We start from the raw sequence: 23,298 nt of genomic DNA on the forward strand, positions 1-23,298 counted from the left end.
CTGCTACTGGGGGGGGGGGGAATAGTGCTGCTCAATCACCATTAAAGCCACAGAGGCCTGAGTGGCTGGTAAAGTGAGACACTCTTTTCAGATGGGTCTTGATGGTATAAAGTTTGGGAACCACTGGCTTAAGACACTCCTCAGTACATACTTGCCAAGAGCATGAAGTTCAACAGTCACAAATTGTTACACCTCAACACACACCCGAAACTGAAGATCCAGTTTAAGAAGGAAAAACTGAAGCATGCAAAATGAGAAGTGTGAAACACTCACCTTGACGAATAGCCGAAAGCAAGTCACTTCTAGCCTCACTAACAGAAGGCAGTGAGGACTTGGCCTTGGAGGACACCGAGTCTGGCTGTGGCAGAGGGGCCTCTGGACCATCCATGCCACCAAAAGAGGAAGGAGGGGGACCAGGCGGGGGTGGGGGTGGAGGAGGAGGTGGTGCACCACTGGTTGGCTGAGGAGGTGGAGGCACAACAGCATACTCTGGTATGGTGGTAGGAGGTGGTGGGGGTGGAGGAGCAGCAAAATCGGGATGAGGGGGGAATGAAGAGGGAGAAGGTGGAGGAAGGATCCCTGCAGTTTGAAAGCCTGTAAGTGGAGGTGGTGGAGGAATGTTGTTCATTGGCGGTGGTGGAGGCGGAGCAGGAGGTGGTGCAAAACCTGGTCTGGCACCCTGTGGCGAGCTAATAGGCGGTGCTGGTGGAGGGTGGCTTGGGCTAACAAGACCAGGCTTTTTCAGACTTCCCGAACTGCTCTGGTTATGCACAGGATAGCTGTGGGAGTGGAGATTGAGATAGAACAGGACACACTGTGAGTTTTGCAAACACCACAAACTGACTCAGACCAACATCATCTCCTGTGGTCAATAGGAAAGTGATTATTTTCTAGCACTTTTTATGCTCCCCAAGAGCCAGGCAACCACTTTTGGTTTGTTTGGTACAATTCATTTGCCCAAGTGACAGAAGAGTCTAAGAAATATAATCTAATGCTTGCGTATTCTAATGTGGCCACCTTTTGGATGAATTATGACAGATGCACATGTTAGAAGAGTTCTTAGAATGTGAACGTGCCATGTGCCATCAAAATGTGCCATGAACACAGCCTGCTCAGAAAACTTGGAAGCAGATTTTTTTTTTAAATCTAGCTAATAGGATTAGCTTGGAACCTCATGCCTCCATGACTATACTATACCACAGTAATTTCTCCTCATTAAACTTAGTCAACAAGTCTAATGCCAAGCTACTTTTGCAAATTCCATGAAAAGCAGACAGGTTCACTATGGTCTTGAGCATTTATCTTAGACAACTGCTCAACACACCTCCCTCGCTCCTCCTACTCAGGCTCCAGCTTACCTGAATTCCATTGGTGGTGGTGGAAGGTTGTCATCTGTAAATGAAGGTGGTGATGAAGAAATGGAGTCTGGTTGCGGAGGTGGTGGGTAGTAGTTTGCATCTACACTCTCATTGGACCCAATACTGCCATTCTGATATACCATGTTAGCTGGATACCTAAAAATCACCAGAGATATTAGTATACCACACAGACAAGAGAAACTTAAGGGGAAAGCTTGTCTGACCTTAAGGACTCTCTCACTTGAAAATCTCTGAGAAATTTCCAAGGAGTTCCAGGGTTCTCAGAGTACAGTTTGAAAACCATCAATTTAAAGCCAATAGGTGTGAAGTTCTCCTGTAGCAAAGGAGGCTTCAACTTTTGCCACATCACCCAGTTGTTTTTTCCTACTGCTGGTGAATGCTTGGATCCTAGCTGTGCCCAGGCAGTTTTTCTCTAAGTGCTGAATATTTTTATTGAAAAGAACAGCAGTGACTTCTGAAATCACTGAATATAGAAGTGAATTCACTTCTATAGAGCTGTCTGTGATGACCTCAAAGGACAGGAAGACTCACGTGGGGAAAAATGGTCCTTCAAGTATCCAGGCACCAAACTGTTAAGATTCCATTAATAACCATTTCAATTAAGTCTGCTAATTTGTTACTAGTGTGAGAGCAGAGTGCTTGAATTCAGAATGTGGCAAAAGAAGGTCTCTATTTACAAAACAAAATCAACACACTCTTAGATGTGGCTACTGCATGCAAATTCAGTTTGCCAAGATACTTTTGTTATATACAGTCTGAGTATTTCGTTAGAAATACTAATGAACTGTAAAACTGCATGCTGCAAATAAAGGAGTTCAGGTACTATCAGTGGTGAATTCACATTTGCAATCTTCTACTACATGAGGGTGATTTTTTTTCCTTCCTTCACATGTAAAGGGAAAAACAGAATATCGTGCGAAGGAAAAAAAGCAGTCATGCCAGCCCTTGCCTTGCCTAATTAGATCGATCCAGGCAAATCACACACACTCATTAGTGCAACAGTCTCTCATGTGTGGCCAACATGATGTCTGTAACTGTTACAACTTCAATTCAGATTAATGTTCATTAAGAGTTTACACAGTTGCTATGTTTCTGAAAGGCCTGGGCAGTAAATGATGGCCATAAAAATAAAATGCAGAACTACCTACATCTCACCTGCTTGCCAAAACAATTACAAAGCCAAAATATGTTTTATATTTCCAGTTCATTGCCAGAGCAAACCAACACACATGTAGGCCCCAATCACAATAGAAATATTGTTTAGTTTGGAAAATGAATGGTGGTGGGTTCACTGCAAGGTTATTTGAACAGCCTGGCACCTCTCTTCTAGTTACCTCAGAGCCTTACAAGGGACACGCAAGGCACAGGCACAACCCTAGTTAGTTCCTAGTTAGAACTAACCCTAGTTAGTTCTCTCATTCCAGCACTTCTCTCCAACACAAACAAGGTGCCACAAGTTGCACTTCCTTTAGGTTTTAAAGATGGCAGTAACAGCCAAATGGTACAACAAACATTACAGAATTGGGCCTTCATTTTTTAAAAAAAATGTAAATAGCAGCTGCTAAGGCCCCAATCTGAATTGGGACCCTGCATAGCTATTTACATTTAAAAACCACACCACACACCGCGGATCCCAATCACAATAGTAGTATTATTTAGTTTGTCCCCCAGTCTTTGGTGTCTGTGAAAGAGATCTGGATGCACATGGTTTCTTCCAACTCGAGTGTTCATGAAGCTATGCAATTCATCTGCAAGAAAAACTAGTTCTAGGAGTTTAAGTCCACAGATGAGATGCATATTGTAGAGCAAAGACTACAGAAGAGAAGTCTGCAAAGTTTAAAGGTACAGTTTCACTCTCTGAACAGAAGGTTAAAAGATGGGGGGGGGGATTCTTAATCATTAGCGTGCGTGGAGACTTCCATCAGCATCTGCAGGCCGGCGCTTCTGGGAGCGCCGGCCTGGTTTCTCCCAAGGAGGTGCAAACGTGCCTTACAGCATGTTTGCGATCCTCCTGGGCTAGCCCGGGCATAACACCCTGTTAGGATTGCACCCTTAGTTGGCAAAGATCTAGCGCCCAATCCTATCTTTCAGGTTAGCAGCCACAATGCAGCCCAGAGGTAAGACAACAAATGTTCCCTAACATTGAGGAGGCCTCTGTAACTACTTCCCCACCAAAGGACGCAGCACACACCCCATTGGCTTGGCTGCACCTGCTCTGGAAAAGTGGACAGGACTCGGCCCCTAGTTAGCAAATTTATCACCATCACCTAATGAATTACTGGAAGAATCTATAAAACCCTGTCAGTTTTGACACTGTGCAGCACAATCAGAACTTCACTGGGCCAGTTCGGACCAATGCCATGCTTAGTTCTTACCAAATGAACGGTTAGTTTCTCTTACCCTGCTGGTCCAAGTTTATCTCCAGACTCGACAAATTCTTGGCCCATTTTCATTTTCTCCCATTCTTCTCTCCGGGTTTTGATCTTCCGCGGGTTCACATTTCCTCTGTTTGGATTATCCTTCTTCTCTTTCTAGATATACATTTTAAAATGAGACTGTTAGATCATTGTTGTGAAAATCCCTGGTTTTCCCTTATTTATTACCTTCCTTTTCCGAAACAAGGCACCTATATGGAGTCAGCAGCCTGAAAGAGCACCTACATCATTCCAGGGCATAAGTCACATTTACTTTATTGATTAATTGGTCATTTGGGGACAAAGGGGAAGTTAGACAAAGACCTTAGCTCTGAGTGAGCTCAATGGACTGTAAAGCCCACCTGATTTGCCAGGGTAGGGAAGTTAAAGGACAGGTGACCCCAAGTGTCCAATTCAACAGATAAATCTAAATCGTGCCAAGATTATAAAAAATGACAAAATGAAACCCCCTTTGTGCCTTTGCCCTGGTTGCTCTGTTGGAGCTTCAGCTGCATAGGTGACAGTCACCTCCCCTTTTAGCCAGGTGTGGGTACAGGAATGAATCTCCTGGAGAGAATATATACAGTGGTACCTCACACAACGAATTTTTATGACCCGTGCTTCGCAAGACGAATTTTTGTTTTGTTTTGGTTTGACTTAAGGGGGGGATCTTCATGCCAGTTTATGATCCCGTTCACCCTAGTAAGGGGCGGATCTTCATGTCAGTTTATGATCCCGTTCACCCTAGTAAGGGGCGGATCTTCATGTCAGTTTATGATCCCGTTCACCCTAGTAAGGGGCGGATCTTCATGTAAGTAAGTCCCATTGTGCTTGCTCCCAGGAAAGTTTGCACAGGATTACAGCCTTCAAACTCCCCACTCAGCATCCCCCCCATCGCTCATTCACCCTCTCACTGCCCCATTTCCTTCACGTTCCCCCCATGATCACGACAAAAGCAAGCAATTGAGTGCAGCTGCTCCCCAGCTTAGAGCACAATCCTGTGCGTGTCTCCTCAGAAGTAAGTCCCATTGTGCTTGCTCCCAGGAAAGCGTGCACAGGATTACAGCCTTCAAGCTCCCCACTCAGCATCCCCCCCCATTTTTGAAATCCTCTGTACAGTATGTATGCCTTTAAAGAGCACTTAATAAACACTTTGTAAACCAAATTTGACTTTGTTCTGACTTTTCTTGCCCATAGGAACGCATTAATTAAATTTCAATGCATTCCTATGGGAAAACGCGCTTCACAAAACGAAAAATTCGCATAACGAAAGGACTCGCGGAACGGATTAATTTTGTTATGCGAGGCACCACTGTATACGGAAAATACCAGAAAGACAGGCTAGCTTTATTAGGTGCTTTCGGCTTGCTTTTTAATCTTCATACCAACCTTTGCCCAACAATCGCTAAGCAAACGTGACGATGCTATTCTGAAATATCCCATTGCATTGGTTCCTCAAGTGCCCATTTTTCCTGCCTTTAGTCACATCCCCCTTTTTGGTGTGTTTCTAGTTGTTTCAACAAACTCCTTATGTTATTGTTTCACCTGCTTGGTGTCTGTTCACTCGGAAGGAAGCTGGTTGCCCTGCCTTTCCTGGCCATTTGCCACTCCCAGATTTTGGGGCCCTCTGCTATAGTTAAAGGGATGCTTGCCCAAGATGGCCTCCTTCTGTCTGAATCGTCTCTAGCCTTGAGTGGTGAGAGAGAATTGGGTGCCATGTGCTGAGCCCTGTGCCCCATCCTTCCACCAGAAATGGGCTCACAGAACACTGGGTCCGTCATTGCATTAACAAGTGCAAGGACAGTCTCAACTATTTTCTGAGAAAGACCAGGGGGAGCCCTTTTAACAGTGATTTCTGAATTCCTAGCCCATGTCTTTTTAACTAAGAGAATAAAGAGTAGCAGGTTGTAATAGTAGCCAACTCTCCCCCTGTGATTGAGTGCTCTGCAGGGGGAGATCAGTAATGGCAGACAAGTTCTTTTTCAGGGAAGCTTGGCCATCATTTCTATTCCTCAAGGAGAGGATTAGTCTTTCCCAAGTAATCAAAGAGTTCCTTAGAATGCAGTTTGAAAACCTCTGGGTCAAATAAGGAAAAAAGAGGAACTAAAACTACCATGTGTGTCAAGCCTCTGAGGAGACAGAGGCCTCAGTGCACTGACCACTTTCATCTCACATAACACTGATACAGGGTCAAATGAGATGGTGGAACTTAGGAGCACGGGTCACTTTGTGTGTTATGTACTCCCTACACTTGAATTTAACTGAATCTTAGAAAGGGATTTATCAATAAAGGTAAACAAGCGTTCTCTTCCATTAGCATTGCAAGTGGACATCTCTTTATTGGCACATGTGTATGCATATAAAATTTAAAAATACATACAGTAATACCCCACAGCGCAATTTTGTTATAGTACACATGCTTGGTAATTCCTAAGAGCAGCCATTTTTGAATCATTGCAAACATTCATTTAGCCATTTAGTGCACCTTGTGAAGAATACAGTACATATATGTCGTCAGCCGCTGTGTACTGTTAGTTTAGTACTATTTTGGTTATTCCACGTTCTAGGAAAATATCCTAAGTACCACCTGGGGTATTACTGTAATTACATAGTTGGAGGAATTATATAGTTGGAGTGGGAAGAGAACAAGTACTCTACTCTTAAATATCGCAGGGCAATATGTACACAGTCAGGTGAACTGTACCTTAAGTCGGTAGACAGCCCACAAGCAGTTGGGCTCTGGTAAACTCAGCAAGAGGCTCTAACAAGCTGTTTTCCTGGACTCTGCCTTTCCTGAACTCAGGTGATCATTTACAGCTTGCCATGAGTAGGTTGTCAAACAAAAAGCAGTCTTATTCCACGCAAATGACACCGCTATAGAGCAGATTCCCCATAACAACACTGCCAAATCACAGCAAATCTTAGTTTGGCAATTTGATGCATCAGCATTTCCACAAAATTGCTACATGGCAGTGGTCGGCCAGGAGGGACTAGCATATCCTGCAATGGGCAAACTATTCATTGCTTCACTTTGGCAGGCAACAGACATTTTGGGTTCATTCACACATTACCAAAGCCACTTTCCTAAACCTTTCCTTGTGACATATGGTGGCTAGATCATGTGTCAAGTTCCCACATCAGCCCAACCACTCCTTGGGACCCAACACTGATGCAGGAATCTCCCACATAACCCTGTGATTCAAAAAGGTACCAGAGCAACACGACTTCAGGTACAGGGAAGGAGCAACCATACTGCTTCTGAATGAGCTGAATTACTGAATGAGCTGAATTACTGCTTATGTGGTGGGTATGTGTGTTCAGATGTCTTAGAGGCCTAACCTCAAGGCTTCAAATACATGCAAATATTTGCACTCCAATGTATATTTTTAGCCTGAATCAACTTCACAACTTCCACAAAGCAAGAATATCCCTACTATGGGAATTCCAACAGGTGTGCCACAGCAAGTAACCCTGATGTTTTCCAGAGTAAACATTCAGTTTGATCTATGCAATGCTTACTCTGCACTCAGTCCCACTATATTCAATGGGATGTGAGCATGGGTAAGTGAGCACAGAATTGCACCCTAAGGCACTGAATAGATATTAGCTGGATGCTAAAGACTCTATATATCACCTTTGCACTGAGACAATAGTTGCATTGCTCCAGCACAACCACTGAATGAAGCACACCGGATGGAACTTCACCTATGTACTTTCAGCCATCCAGTTTTGCAGCAAAAGGTTCCATGGTCCACACACCCTCCTCAAAAAGACATGTCTGAACTAAGGCAGTGGAAGTCTTTTGTATTTGCCCCTCCCTTATCTTTTAAGTGTGTGTATGTCTTTTAAAGTTTCACAAGAAAGATGCCCTTCCTCTCACCCTATGCTTCCGCTTCTCTTTCATGATATCCTTGGTATCCTGCAACATTTTCTCCTTCCAAAGATCAAAGAAATAGGATGGATCTGTGTAGAATTTAAGTGCTTCTTTGCCATCATCCCTAGAAAATAAACATACACAGCAAGATGGTCAAATTCCATTAGATACCAGATATAAACACTGCGAGTCCCATCACAAAAAGACTTCCACCCAACAGTCCTTTTAAAATAACTTGGAGCAGGAGGGAGAAAGGATTAAAATTTTTTCATCCCATGCTAAATCCCATATATCCCATTGAGATGCACACTCCTCCTTTGCAGTGTAGCTACATCTCACAGGAGACAGCTGCCTCCAGCTATCTGTAATTACTTTTTACCTGCTCAAAAGATATTTATGGAGGTGGGCTGTAGAAATATTTGTATTCCTGACCCTCTCCCTCCCACCTCTTTAGACTTCCTATCCAACAGAATGACATGACACAGATGGCAAGAAGCAAAGCTATCTAGTTATGCTGCCTTATGCTATGGTAGTCCTGCATCGGTCTCCTGAGACCCAATGCAGAGGGATCAACATATTGTTACACTTTCCAGCAGAACAGTCTGCACAGATTTCAGACAGCTGTATAGTGAAAATGTATGCACTGTAAATTGCACAAAGGCAGTAGGGAAAGGCACAGCAAGAAAACACGGAAGAGGGCATGGCACCACACACACACACACACACACACACACACACAGCTTGCTATCCTAGAAGCTGGAGTGCTATTGCAATTCTTTCTTGTCATAAATGGGCAGTCTTCCAGCCACAGCAAATTGCATAATCCTAAAAGAAAAGCTAAAAATAATCCCATTGCAGCAGGAAAGCCTACAGGAGGTCTGAAGGTCACACCCAAGCTGGTGTAGTTTAGTGGTTAAGAGACTGAGCTATGAATCATGACTTCACTGGTTTGATCCTCACCTGTGCCAGGAACTTACCCAGTAGCCTTAGGGAAATCACTTCCTCTTAAACTCCAGCCACCCACAAGCCTATTTTCCATTAACTCAGCTATTACCTTTTTTAAATGTTCTAAACTAGCAGTTACCACAATGTTATGGTGCTATTATGGCAAAGATGCATAAATTAATGACATGCACTGTGAATACTTCCTTTCCTCAGTCCTGAACTAGTTGCCAATTTCACTGAGTAACCCTACAATCTAGCATTCAAGAAGGAAAACCTGTCCCCATCTACTATCCTCTTTTTCTCAGCTCAAACGCCCAAAACATTTTAGCCTCCCTTCATAGGGAAGTTCTGCCAATCCCTTGAATAGAAAGTAGATCTTTTCATGGACTAGTTGGGATGCTCCAAAGAGTTTAGGAAAGAAGAAAGTTTCAGTGAAGGTTTGTGACCTTATCAATCAGATGGGCAGCCTTCTTGCTTGGTTATGAATACAAGGTATGTTACCTGTAGGGGGAGAGAATGTTAAGAGGTGGCGGCATATTGCAAAAGCTGTATGTTTCAAGGACAGGCACTGGGAGAGAGTCTCGGTCAAAGAGCTTTTGGTCCTGAGTCGTGGAGCTTTTGAAGGCCTTCCTGGTGTTAATACCCTGCAAGGACACTAAGAGGAAAGAAAGAAAGAACTGAGAATCCACCTCCAAACACAAACCAAGCCACTGGTTGTCTAACAATTGTTCTCGATGCATGCTGTGGTTACAGAATGGGTCCTTTAAGCCACATCTCTAAGGAAGCCTCTTAAAACTTTTTCACAATGTTATCATCTGACACTGCATTTGAGCTCTGTTCCCTCAAAAGGGAAATAACTGTCCAACAGTCAGTGTGTGACTGTAAGTTGGCTAAGAAACCGAAGTGTTGTGATTCTATTAACAGCAACATTTTTTAAATGGGGAACACAGGTAATCTCTTTAATCAAAGGGAAGATTCATAAGCTTTCCAAAAAACTTCAAATAGGATTGACATTTGATGGATTTTTTAAAAGCACCTTTGGTTATTGACCAGTCAAATACTGCAAAATAAGAGCAAGGTATTTAAAAAAACTGATTTATTAAAATAACTTTGAAAATCAAGAACTATTGCCTTCTAGAATTCTTGAGGGCCTAGTTAGGCACCAACACTTAATAGAGTACCCTGCCAGATCAATGTAAGCAAATGCATTAGACTCTCCAGCAATTCTGACTCTGGCTAATCATGACCTGTGCCACTGTGAAAACTGTGTGCATGAGTGTTTTTCAAAATGCCTCCTAATCACCAAGTCTCTTCTTCTCAAAAATCCCTACTGGTGCCTCATGTAGGTAGGAGATGTTAGACTATATGGTTTAATCAGATGAGAGGAGGGAGAGCTATAGGGCAAGAGGTGCTGCAAACCCTACAGGTATTAGAGGCAATACATTTTATTTATTTAAAAATAGTTTTATGCTACCATATATAAAGATATCTCACAGTGGTTTGCAACGTTAAAGCAAAATGCAGGTAAGAAATCAAAATGCATATTAGCAATGAAAGAAATTTGCAAGGGCACAACAGCAGCAATGAGGGCACAAAAGAAAAAAGTTCCTTGCTTTTCGTTTTCAAAGGTCATCTGGAAAAAACAAATATTTAACACCTGTCTTCCAAGGGCCAGCAGGGAAATTGTAGTACAAGCCTCCCTTGAAGTTCCACAGCATCCAGGTCTTGACAGAAAAGCCTCTGCTCTAGGTAGAGGCCAATCTAGCCTCCCAATAAGATGGGACCTTATACACGGCCTTATCAGAAAGTTTTAGCTGCCAGGGGGTGGGGGAAGATGTTTCCTGAAAAGTCAGGACCCAAGCCATTTAGGTATTTAAAGGGCCACCATCAGCACCTAACTAGACCCAGAAGCAAACTGGCAGCCAGTGCAAATGCTTCAGAACAGACACTGAATGACAATAATGGCCAACTCCTGTAAACAGGCAGGCTGCTACATTCTCTACTAACTAAAGTTTCAGAACCATCTTTAAAGACAGCCTCAAGAACAGTGTATTACAATAATCTAATCTGAAAGTCACTAGAGCAGTGGGTTGCAAGCCAATTTCAGGTGGGTCGCCATTCAATGTGTATTTTATTTTTAATCTATTAGACTTGATGCTACCATGGTATGTGACTGCATATGGAGAAATGTTACAGATCTGTACTTTGAACAGACTACTATGTACACGCTTTGAACAAGGATAATCAATGGGGCTTACTCCTGGGTAAGTGTGGTTAGGACTGCAGACTTTGGGATGTTTGGGGATTTTTTAAAAAAAACAAAAACAGATCAGCAACTGCTTGGGAGAGTTAGGAGGGTTCTTCTTTAGTTTAAATAACTTTAAATTTACTTAATTTCATTTTGTCGTAAAAATTGTCCCGCTTGATGATGTCACTTCCGGCAGTGACATCACTTCCAGGTTAATGACACCATTTCTGGTTGGTCTCGACAAATTGTCATTCTAAAAAGTGGGTCCCGGTGCTAAAATGTTTGAGAACTGCTGCACTAGAGCATGAATGACAGTGGTCAGGTTTTCTAACAGCAAGCAGAGCCATGCATTACCAACCAGAGTTCATCTAATCCAGCACTGCTCCTGGATTCCCAGGAAGAGCCCAAAGCTCATCCATCGTACAAATCTTGACTTTACAGGGTAGTGCAACTCTATTCAGAACAGGCCTATCCCCAGTCAACTGGGCCACTGCATCCTCAACTATCAGTTCTTGACATTCACATTGAATTGAAATCTATTCACCCTTCTCTTTCATCCAAGAACACCACGTTGAGCAGCCACCATTATCTTGCACACCTTTTCAAAATCACAGGTCACAGACTGGCTTATTAATTTCAAGTCAGCAGAATTTTAAAAGCAGGAGCCTAATAGTGGCCACCAAGCGAGGACGCAATAAGAAGTAGGCTGCAACTTGACTAAACATCCAGCATCAGACCATAAACAAATATGTGGTCAACTGAGTCTTCCATCCCCATGTCAAGTTTATCCAAGGTCACAAGGATGCCCAAGCTGTTGCTAAGGCTCTTTTAGCCTAAAATGCAGGAGGACAGGTCTGGGCAGGAGGTCTGGTCTAGAGGGTAGAGCTTCCATTAGCCTGAACATCTGAAGGTCGCTAGTTCAAGGCCACCAGCAGCTCCGTGAATGGCGAGACCTTGAAGCAGCTGACAAGCTGAGCCGAGTTATTCCACCTGCTCTTTTGTGTGAGCGAAGAAGCATCTTGGCTGCCCTTCAAGTGAGAGATGAAGGAGCTGCCTGTTAGCCAGTGTGGGAGGCAACTGGGGGCCAGAAGTGAGACCAGACCGTGAAAGGTCCATCTGAAATGTTGTGCGGTTCTTGAAAGACAGAACCTTTCTGTTATTGTAAAAATCCCCTCAGAGGTTTAGAGGTAGCCTGCCTATGTGAACTGCCTTGAAAAAAGTTAGAGGAGTAATCCGATGACCAGAAATGCAGTATTTAAATACCTGTATTATTACTATATTATTAAAATGCATCATTGTGCAACCTTACCTTCTTCTTCCTTGGGATCCAGCTGAGTGACTTTGACTTGCAGACGATCAACTCTCTCTGCTAGAGAGCTCACTCGAAAGGCAAAGGTGTTTGCCTGTGTGAAAAGCTCCCCAAATATGTCCTCAGCAAATTTACCTAGAAAGGGAAGAAAGGAAATAGCAGACTACTAAACTTCTAAATATTGCTAACAACTCAAAGCACTCAGTCGTTTATTCTTCCCCCACCACAAAAGAAATGTGTTTCCCTTCTTCACAATATTTTGCAATGTGCCTGAAGCACTGGTTAGCAGGAGTGCTATATAAACTCTGCATGAGAGAAAAAATAAATCATTGGCTATAATTCAATACTTCTGTATATAAGAAAACTAGTTTTGCTCAAGTCTTACTGAAATTAATGAGACTTGTTAGTCACAACTAACTTGTTTTATTGAGTTCAATGAAATTTAGTCATAACTAACTTTCTTTGAACACATTCCAACACCACTGTTCATATTAACTGGACAGGTGGGGGGGTGATAATTGAAAGTAGTGTATTTGCTTCCACAACCGGGACACTAGTAAGAAGAGATTCATATAGAAAAAAACCCAATGACAATCTGGTTAAATATCAGCTAGCCTGGTGGTCCTGACAGGTTGAAGGCAGGAGAACAAAAGTAAAACAAAAAAATTAAAATATTATCTAGTTTCATATGAGCAAGGAGACTTCATTGGTGAATATTATAGTGAGAGCAGAAGCAACAGTGGCAAAGCACGTGACATTATCTTGCAGTCAAAGAAGTTATTAGGTTCTCAACGATGGCAATATGGAATATTTTGGGAAACCCTGATCTCTGGAAAGGCAGCACAGGTTCAACATGCTACAATGGACCAAACCTCTGCTTACCTTTCAGGAAGCTACAAAATGTGTATGTATTCCAAACATTGCTGATAAACACAAAAGCCCCTTCCAAAGCTGGTCAGGCGGACACTGCTATGTGCTTAGAATATTTCCTTTCCCAGGTATTGCAAGCAGGTTCTTGTTAGAATGCTTATGGCAGATATAAAAAAGCATTTGTACTCTTGTAGATAATGCTGGTTTCAGAGCAAAGATTCTCATAAAAATGAACTGTAAAGCTGTTTATGCTACCTCCCCATTTATAGCTGCTCACATAGTTAATGCAGACACACATACCTTATATCAGTGGTATTCAAACTGGGGCATTGCGACACCCCAGCCTGTGGGTCCTGGTCTCTGCCCCCTTAAAGGGCGGGGGCAGTCAGGAGACAGGGGGGAGGCAGCGGTGCGATCTTGTGGATTGCGCCGCTCAGGGGGGCTGCAGAGGCTTGGGTGCACTTGCCCAAGCCTCCTGCAGCCTCCCGGGGGTGCAGGGAGCCCTGAGCAACCTTCAGCAGGGCTCCCCAGGTCCGGAAAAGCGAAAGCGGAGCGATCGCGCCCCGCTCCGTAAAACCAGAAGCAGAGCACGATTGCTCCGCTTTCCCTTCTGACAGGGCTGCAGGGACTGGCGTGCACTCACCAGTCCCTGCTGCAGCCGTCCCTATATGCGGGGAGCACTGTGTGAGCACCTGCAGGACTCCCCAGGTCAGGGAAAGGGAGAGTGGGACGATTGCGCTCTGCTTCCGCTTTTATGGAGGCAGAGCAGATCACTCCACTCTCCCTTTCCCTGAACTGGGGCGCCCTGCAGGGGCTCACGCAGGGCTCCCTGCACACAGGGACAGTTGCTGCAGGGACTGGTGAATGCATCCCAGTCCCTGCAGCCCCCTGAGCTATGTAACCCTGCCTTCCCCCTGCCCCTACTGCCTCCCCCCCACCCCCGCAAAGACTTACTGCGGGTTTCAAACTCCCAGAGAGTTTGAAAACCACAGCCTTATACCAAGGTTACAACTAGCCTTCAATCAAAGGAAACTATTTCTGAATTTCACAAGCAAGAAATTCAGAAAGCAAGAGAAAATTGTGAGAAAATTTTGTGAGAAAATTCCACATGCAAAGGTGTACAATGCTTGGAGATTTGTTTATTCCAACACTCATATAACTGCTTCATCCCACTTGCACTGCTGGATATCCATACATTCTTTCATATTTCAAATTTCTTCACTATAAACAAAACTCTGTGTATGTTTTCCTCATCATGCATTTGAGCATTATGTTCTTGAAGTAAAAGATCTCAAGTTTCAATCCTATGTACATGTATCTACGATATCTCCAATTCCATGAGTCTTACACCCAAGTAAGTCAACAGTGCTTTGCACACTTAACAATTATCCAAAACATTCTTTCAAATCCTAAATCGCAAAAAATTGTGCTTTATTTTGGTGCAATCCTGTCACTTTTATAACTTTTAGCACATGCTCATTTGATTAACTGCAACAGCTGCTCTTGTGTTTGACCCACATTTAATTTCCTATGGTATATACATACCCAGGGGAACCAATTGCCCCTGGGGGATGCAAGATGGGATTTTTTTGCCTGTTTAATTAATAAGTCACCCCTTTTATACTGGAGAAACACACAATGCAGTTTTGCCACATGAAATCACAAGATGCAACAACCTACAAGCCTAGCTCTTTGCAGAGTCTCTTCTGCACTTGGGTTAATGAGATGAAGGCTATACATTCCATTTTCATGAAAGCAAAGGCAGGCCCTAATGGCCCCCCCTTCTCTCTCTCTCTCTCTCTCTCTCTCTCTCTCTCACACACACACACACACACCCAGAAGGTGCTTTGAATGCTATCCTGCCATCTGTACTGAGGGTTCAAGGGGATGAAGGGTATGGGTGCTCAAGTCAGTATGAAGGGTATGGGACCTGGCTGAAAGCTGATTCCTCCCGTGATGAGGAAGATTCCTACCGTCCACACTCATTTTTCTGGGGTTAAATGCAGTAAAGTAATCTGCCCAGCTTCAGAATATCTCCATAAGAATAAGAATGCTCCAATCTTTCTTCAAAAACTCCTCCATGTAAGCAATACAGAAGCTACTGGTCAGAGAAAGGGAAGGACAAAGAGCAGGCCCTTTTCCAATCTCTTCCCATGTTCTTGGAAATGCACACTGGCATCAAGAATGCCTGCCTTTCACACATTTCATCCTATAGCAACAGACAGACTACTTGATTGAGCAACAGCAAGACTCCCACAGTAGCTGCTTGAAAGAGGAATCAGGCTCTGATTTAACAAGAACTGAAGTATTTTGTATACTGCAGACACAACAGATGTGGAGAAAGATCAACATTCTCAGTGATCATGTTACTCACTTAAAAGTTAAAACAAAAAAACAGAATGAAAAACTTTCAAATGTTTATCTGGTATTTCCGCAACAATCCTGGGATTGTTTCAGTTTCCCCCAATTTACAGAGGGTGCTACTTGGCACAAAGTGACACAGTGGGTCCAAGGGTCCTGGATGCTAGTCACTGGAGTTGCACTCTCACATTCACAATCTCAAGGTTAGTTAGTTATAGAACAAACAAATCTGGTTTGAAAAGAAAAGTAGTGCTCCTTAAATATAAGCCAGAGACATGGGATGCTGGGGCTTTCTGCAGACAAATGTTCTGGACTGGCACTACATAAAGCTTTATATGCAGCATACAAATTTTCCATAATGCCTTTTGAAGTCATGGTGATTACTTCAGTCTGTGAATTCCAGAATCTAAAGCCAGAGGTAATCAAAACTAAAACACTGCAGAGCCTACATTTGCATGAGCACCCAAATAGAAATGGTTCATCTCAGGCCTACAGGTCTGGTACAGATTTTTTATATCAATCTTCAAAATGACACTGCTGAGATTTTTTTTTAAGGTTATATAAAAAGAAATCTGAACAATACAAAGATACTGAAAAGCATATAATCTCTTAAACACTCATTCCCACCACAGAAGCTGTTGCTTTGACTCTCATGGGGCAGAAAAGAGGCTGCTTTGCATCTCCTGCTGTGAGCAAGGGGAAGGCTGCAACCTGATTCTCCTTTATCTGGGAGTAAGCCCTGTTGACTATTATGGGGCTTACATCTGAGTAGACACACCTAGGATTGGGTTAAGTCCCTTGTCTGCCATGCCTGATTGGGCAACCAGAAGAGCCTGGAGGAGGTCTGGGCAGAGTGAGAAGGAGGGAGCCGGAGGGAGGCAAGCAGGCAAGAAGCCAGTGAGTCTGCTGAGGCCACCAGCCTAAGAATGGGCTGGCTGAGGGTCCATGAAAGTCCCTTTTCCTTGCCACAGTTGCCTGCAGCTCCCCAAAGCGACCCTCCCTGCCTCGCCTTTCAGAGGTGGGGGCGTTGGGCCACAATCCTATCCACACTTTCCGGGGAGTAAGCCCCATTGACTATAATGGGACACTTCTGAGTAGACATGGCTGAGCTGGGCTGGGCTCTCAAGTTCCTCTTCTAGCCCCACTTTCCTGGGAGTAAGCCCCATTGACTATAATGGAACTTACTTCTGAGAAGACATGCCTGGGCTGGGCTCTCAGGTTCCTCTCCAACCCCACTGTCCTGGGAGTAAGCCCCATTGACTATAATGGGACTTACTTCTGAGTAGACATGCCTAGGATTGGGCTTTTTTCTGAAATACAGGAGCAGGCAATGGGGGGGGGGGGAGAGAATGTGAAACAAGTGATTCTGGACCTCTGGAAGGTGTGGACCAGTGAGGGGAGGGACAGTAGGAGAGGTGCTTACTGCAATTATGAGATGGGGGAATGTGCCTGTGGGAGAGGATGGGGTGGGGGAGAGGAGGGGAGAGAAGTGCCAATTGACTGCTCCTGTATTTGAAAAAAAAGAGTGCAACCAAAAGCCCAATCCTAGGCATGTCTACTCAGAAGTAAATCCCACAGGCACATTCCTCCCTATTATCATCCCCCTCAGTCTTAGGCTGCAATCCTAACCAGACTTTCCTGAGAGTAAGCCCCATTGAACAAAATAGGACTTACTTCTGAGTAGACCTGGTTAGGATTGTGCCCTTTGTCATGTAATGATTTAATTGTATTAATTAAAAATTAATTGTACTGTAGTAATTTAATGTAAATAAAAATCTGGGAGTGTGCCTTGACCAATTTTAGTGCCTTGACAGTGTGCTGTGAGCTGAAAAAGATTGAAAATGGCTGTTCTATAGTAACTTTCCTGGGAAATTCCAGTCAAAGTTAACCTTTTATTCTCCTCCTTTCCCTTTCAATGTTGCAACCTGGTTCCTTTATGCAAATGCATGCGTTTGGAAGAAGTCTTTTTTTTTTTTCAACACCAGGATGGGATCCTCCTTTCCATAAGAAATTCAATTCAGGCTACAAGTCAATGCACCATTACTTAAGAACACCACCCATGGAAAGCAGAGGGTCTACTTCTAAGTAAAAAGATTTGCAAATATATGCAGCTGCATCTCTCTGCTGTGAATTGAATTGAACACTTTCAGTTATGCGTTATGGGTTGTATGTTATACGTAGAGCTTCTGGTTTAACACACCTGACATCTTAAAGGTGGATTTGATTCATGGTTCTCCTGCAGTGGTTCCCAACCTTTTTCACTTGCATATCCCTTGGCAGCCCATTTCCATAAATTGTACCCTTCATATTAGCAAGATGTTTGTAATTAATAATACAAGCCCTCATCTCCTCTATATGAAAGCCTTGTATTCATCACATATTTTCTATTTTCATCTGTTTGAACAACAGAAGACTGCCTTTGCACTGCTTTGCACCAGAAGTGTGCTGAGAAATTCTGGGTGATTGATCACTTTCCATATTATGTTTCAGCTTTTTTACTGTGCTGGTTTTCAATCACTGGTTCATGCATGAATTGATGACCAAATACTAGCTACTGGTAGAGCGTTCACAGCCAACTAGCTATCTCCCTTCCTGCCCTTCTGGTCCTTGCAAGGCATTCTGGAGCATGAACTGCCTTTTTCTGCCATTATTCCATTCTTTTTCAAGTACCCATAAAGGTCCTATTGAGTGTCCCTGGAGTACATGAATACCAGGTTGGGAACCACTGTTTTACTGGTATGTTGTTTACAGTGCACTTACTCTGACAGTGTTTACAAAAAGGTTGTTAAGACCAGAATTTAAAAAGAATAAAAATGTATCTTATGATCTTTTACTATGTTTTTAATAAATTAGAGACTACAGTTCTTAGGTAACAATTAGTAGTAGGTTATTTTTCAGGATCTGGCCTCAGTTAAAATCAGACAAAACTATAGTCAGACACCCCTCTAAGTTTAACCCCCGATTATCCGAGGGTCATAGAAAATTCCATGATTTTTGGCTCAAAACCTGCCCTCGACTTATCTGTGGGATCGACTTATAGGCGAGTGTCTGTGGAATATATTTCAGGGTGAAAAGTGTGGTTTTAAATCAATCCACCCAGCTGCAAATCACATTCTCAAGTTGCCTACCTCCCAGGTTTGCTGTGAAATAAAAGAGGGACAACACTTGCAAAACATTATGAAAAATAAAAAAAAAATCTATAGAAGATAACAGATCAAGCACTTCTCCAATACTGTCATTATTTTTAAAAGGGGTGAACAAAGACCTAGATCCATTTGTTTCTCTCAATTAAGCCAACAGGAGCATTCCTCGCAGGACAAATAGCAGCCATGTGGAAGGAGGCTGGTCCAGACTGGGAATTATGGCAGAGGCAAAAGGGTTAAAAGACAATCTTCTTCCACAGTGTAGTACTAACCAGCCCCACCCATGGTTCTTACTGAGAAAAAAGTCAAGCAAGCATGTCAGCTCTAATGATACATTTAACATAACATGCTATTATGGCCCTGAGGAATGCAATGCAGTATCATTTAAAGTTCACTTAAATCAGAAAATTACTACACCTGCACCCTGATTGGCTTTGATAAATGAATTACTCCTGCCAAGATGGATACCGAATACTGTTAAGCTACCCTCAACAGCAAGTACAACAGACAGGAGTTTCTCAGACCAGCTTTACTGTGTTTCTGCCACTTTAGAACACTGCCAAGCACTCGCTGCATCCATGCTTGCTGCACAGATTCCTGCTGTCCTTCTACACACCCACCCACTCCCTCAGGCTTGGGAGTCAGGGAAGGGGGAAACAAAGAAAGGATGGGAGACATCAATGTTCAGAAGAGTTTTACCCGGAAGATCTTTCAGCACTACCCATCGAAGACAGATGGGGGAGAAATAGGAACACAAGAAGACAGACAGCTAAATCAAGAGCCCAACAGCTCCTGAGGGCAGAGTATAGGCTTGCCATGGTACTCACTCAGGCTGCCCAGCTGTCGAATGACATTTGCCAGGGTGATGTTGGTCACGCATTCCAGCTCATTCCGGACACTAGGCAACGTCTGACGGCACAGGTGCCTTGGCTCGATGTTTCTTGTTACTAATGGCATGGTGGACCAGCTTCAGGCAGTATTCTGAAAGACAAAACACACACCCCAAACAGGAAAAGGATTACTCACTCACAGATCCTGGTAACACCAAAATAACAGCATTCGCTCCTCTGCTCAGAGCCAGCTTTATTCAAGCCACTAAATTCATTTTCCCTGCAAACCTATCAGGACCAGGCTTTCAATAGAATGATTTAAATAAGGGCTGCTGGAGAAAAGCCACAGGACCAGCAACAAAACACCAACCATTCCTAGCTGTGCCACTCCACCATTCCACCCAATGCAAAAGGGTCGCAGCATTCTGAGCTCTTTCAAAACACTGCTGAGCATCTAGCCAAGGCCCCAGGAGAGGGAGACAAGTTGGGAAAGGGTTAAACGTTTTTGTCATGCCAGACTGACTGTGTCCTCCTGAGAAAACAGGAAGTGCTTTCAGCTGACCAGGAAGCTTGCTAACAACTGCTTCTTATCCAGAGGGCTACACCATCTTCCCCCAAACCCCTTACAATGGAAGATACTGTCACTAAAACCGGTGTAGATTTCAAAGACACTGTAGTTTACATGCACAGGGGTACTTTAGACATATAGCAGCCAATGGCACATCCTTGTTAAATGAAAATTCCACCTCTTGGAATAAAAAGATGGGCTTTCAAAGAATATGCCAGAAAATCACACTTACTGCGCTTCCCAAAGTTAAACAAGCAAAGCGCCTGCAATCTGACATTTGAATAAAGAAATCTGGCATTTTTAACAGTTTTGTATTGCGACAGGATAAAGAGATCAAACAGATATCAAAATAAGCACTGTGATAATCTTGATAACACCTTCCTTCCCATCACATTGCAAAAATAACCTGCACACTTCCAGGAAACATGAAGTCCTTCTGCAGTGCATGTATGCTCAGATCATTCTTCTTCCAAAAGCAGCATATACTGGTTCCCCCAATTATGGACAGCTGCGCCGGCACTTTTACTCTGGCGCAGTACATCCTTTGGTGGTGTTTTCATGCAGGCTGGATACTGCTGGGTGATAAGAGCTGGCTGTTCCAAGGTACGTATGCTTCAATTTCATAGACTACTGGAATCTAACTGCTACGTAATGTAGGGGACCTAGTGCATTTGTTGAGGCTCTCATTCGTATGAAGACTTTGAGGTCTAACAGAGAACAAAGCCAAGAATTGATGATGAGATATCCAACAAGAAAAAAATAAAGCATGTTGCAATTCCTTGGCTAATCTCTCAGAAGGGAGGACCCCCTCCTAGGTCAGATGGTGAACAGCCTGCCAGAAGAGACAGCTGTCTTGTGACAAAGACTCTGATCTGCTGTGGATGGAATGGAAAAAAATAAAAGCAGGAAGCTGACAGCTTGGGGAATATGGTTTCCTGTCACCAACAGCAACAAACCAAGAATCATTTTTTAAAAGTCAGCTGTTTGTGCTTGACTTTGAACCACCCTTTTATAGTCTCAGTGGCAGCTGGCAGCTTATCTCTGAGGTCCAGGAGTCATTCCTGGATGCCTTTCTATCAGGGTGTTAAGGGACTGAAGCTGATATTAGCTTTTGCTAATTACCTCCCAAGCCCAAAATCTGAATTTCCAAATTTGACCTGCCACTGCAGAGGAGTTCAAGATCTAGAGGGCACAGCACAGCAGCCAACATTTTATGTGTAACACGAGGTTACAGAAACCTCAAGAAATTAACAGCCTATGCCAAGAACAGACAGGCAATCTTGACAGGAATATGCTTCTCCTCTGAATGGGTCTTGCTGTGCCTGGTTATTGCCAGGGTCAAATGCCTTGCGGTATCCATAATCACAACAATGAATAAGAACAGACTTCTAAACACTTTTTTAAAAGTCAGAATTTGTTAATGTGCTTCTCAGTGTACAAACTGTTTTTTTGCTCATCCTCTGCAGGATGAGCTGTTTTCTTCTTTTACAGGTACCAATTTAAAGATGCCAGGGAGCTCTTGCAAGACCTAGAGTAAAGCATGCTTCACATGTTGGTTTTCCTTTCCCAAAATACTTCTGTGCTGAAAACGTGTCTAACCTGGGGTGTAAAATTTTACTCATTTGACTACCATGGACACTATCAATTCCTACTCTTGTGTAAAGGCAGATTACAGAGAGTTGCAGCTGAAAATGGCATTCCTGTGCCAAATTCTCTCCCTCTCCTTTGTAACATGAGTCAATTTAATCATCAAATCCATCTGCCACTTTCTGGAGGAAGCAAGGAACCTAAACCAGTGGTTCTCAAACATTTTAGCACCAGGACTTACTTTTTAAAACAATACTCTCAGGACCCACTTAGTTTTACAAGACTAAAAAAAAAGTTTCACCTTAACAGACACTCAAGCCTCTATTCTTATCCCTTCTGCTATGGTGGGGGCAGCAGCAAAAACTTCTGGAGTATCTGTTGAGCTTCATGTTCATCACATCACAACTATTCTTGTGGCCTTGCATTCCCCTTTGCCTGACCTTCGAAAAGAGCAGAGGTCACTTTGCCTATTCATGAGTAAATGCACATGTATGGCTCAGTTTTACCTTCTACAGGGCTCAATACATTTTCCTTATCAGACTTTTTTCTTGAGTGTTTTTTGGAGCCTGCATTCATCATATAGGGGCTATTGTGGTGCTGTTGCACTGCATGCGGCCTGGTCTTCGAGGTGGGCTGAAGACAGTCGCCTAGTTGTAAGTAAATGTGCATGTATGGTTCAATTTCATTTTCCATGGGGTTCATTGCATTTTGTCAACTATCAGCTTGTTATTTCAGTTTCATGACCGACCAACAATCACGTCGCAACCTACAGTTTGGGAAGCACTGACCTAGACTGTATCACACATCTTCATTTATATTATCTTAGCAGTAAACTTATTTATAAGCCACTTTTGGGAGCCAGTCTTGGTTAAAAGGCAGTATAAACCACCAACACTGAGAATCACTGATCCAGTAGCTGCAATCACATAATAATACCAACAATACTAATAAAACCATGTAGATAGGATTTTTTGAGTGTGCAGAATGCTTCACGCATACCCTATTATCTTGATGTATTCTCACAACAACCCTAAAAAGCAAATATTATCCCCACACTGCAGCTGAGGAGCTAAAATAGAGGAGTGACAAGACTGGTGGGTCCCGGCCTGATTTTTGGTGGGTTGCCAAAGGGTGATGGAAAGATGAGATAACTAATTGTCTCAAGCCCTGAGGTTATTTAAAAATCAGATACTGTACCTGCTAATGCTCAGAGCTTGCAAATGTAAATATAGGGAGATAAATGTTTGAGGGTCTTTTTCTACTTGTTGCTTATAAATAAATTGTTTTTCTAGGTTTCCTTATACTAGGTCTCCTTGTAAACCTAGGTGGGTCCTGGTAGATTGTCATTTTAAAGAGTGGGTCCTGGTGCTAAAAAGCTTGGAACCAATGCCCTAGAGCAGTGTTTCTCAAACTGTGGGTTGGGACCCACTAGGTGGGTGGCGAGCCAATTTCAGGTGGGTCTCCATTCATTTCAATATTTTATTTTTAATATATTAGTCTTGATGCTACCATGGTATATGACTGCATTTGGGGAAATATTACAGATGTGTACTTTTAACAAGCTACTATGTATATTCTTTTAACAATGACAGTAAATGGGACTTACTCCTGGGTAAATGTGGGTAGGATTGCAGCCTAGGATTATTAAAATTTTCCTGCTTGATGATGTCACTTCCGACTATGACATCACTTCTGGTGGGTCCTGACAGATTCACATTCTAAAAAGTGGGTTCTGCTGCTAAATGTGTGAGAACCACTGTCCTAGAGCAG

At 43.2% G+C, this 23,298-nt stretch overlaps 1 protein-coding gene across 1 annotated transcript in view; it reads right to left on the reverse strand.

The window, feature by feature from the left end:
• Positions 1-23,298, reverse strand: part of WASF2 (WASP family member 2) — a 68,625-nt gene that overhangs the window by 6,087 nt on the left and 39,240 nt on the right. The window contains exons 2-8 of the mRNA XM_066638904.1: positions 19,371-19,524; positions 12,170-12,304; positions 9,114-9,267; positions 7,674-7,791; positions 3,780-3,910; positions 1,359-1,514; positions 274-779 (exon numbers count right to left, since the gene is read on the reverse strand). Coding sequence (XP_066495001.1) covers positions 274-779; positions 1,359-1,514; positions 3,780-3,910; positions 7,674-7,791; positions 9,114-9,267; positions 12,170-12,304; positions 19,371-19,500 — 1,330 coding nt within the window. The 5' untranslated portion in view covers positions 19,501-19,524. The remainder of the gene's footprint in view (positions 1-273; positions 780-1,358; positions 1,515-3,779; positions 3,911-7,673; positions 7,792-9,113; positions 9,268-12,169; positions 12,305-19,370; positions 19,525-23,298) is intronic.

Source organism: Tiliqua scincoides, chromosome 10, assembly GCF_035046505.1.
Source record: "Tiliqua scincoides isolate rTilSci1 chromosome 10, rTilSci1.hap2, whole genome shotgun sequence".
NCBI lineage: Eukaryota > Metazoa > Chordata > Lepidosauria > Squamata > Scincidae > Tiliqua > Tiliqua scincoides.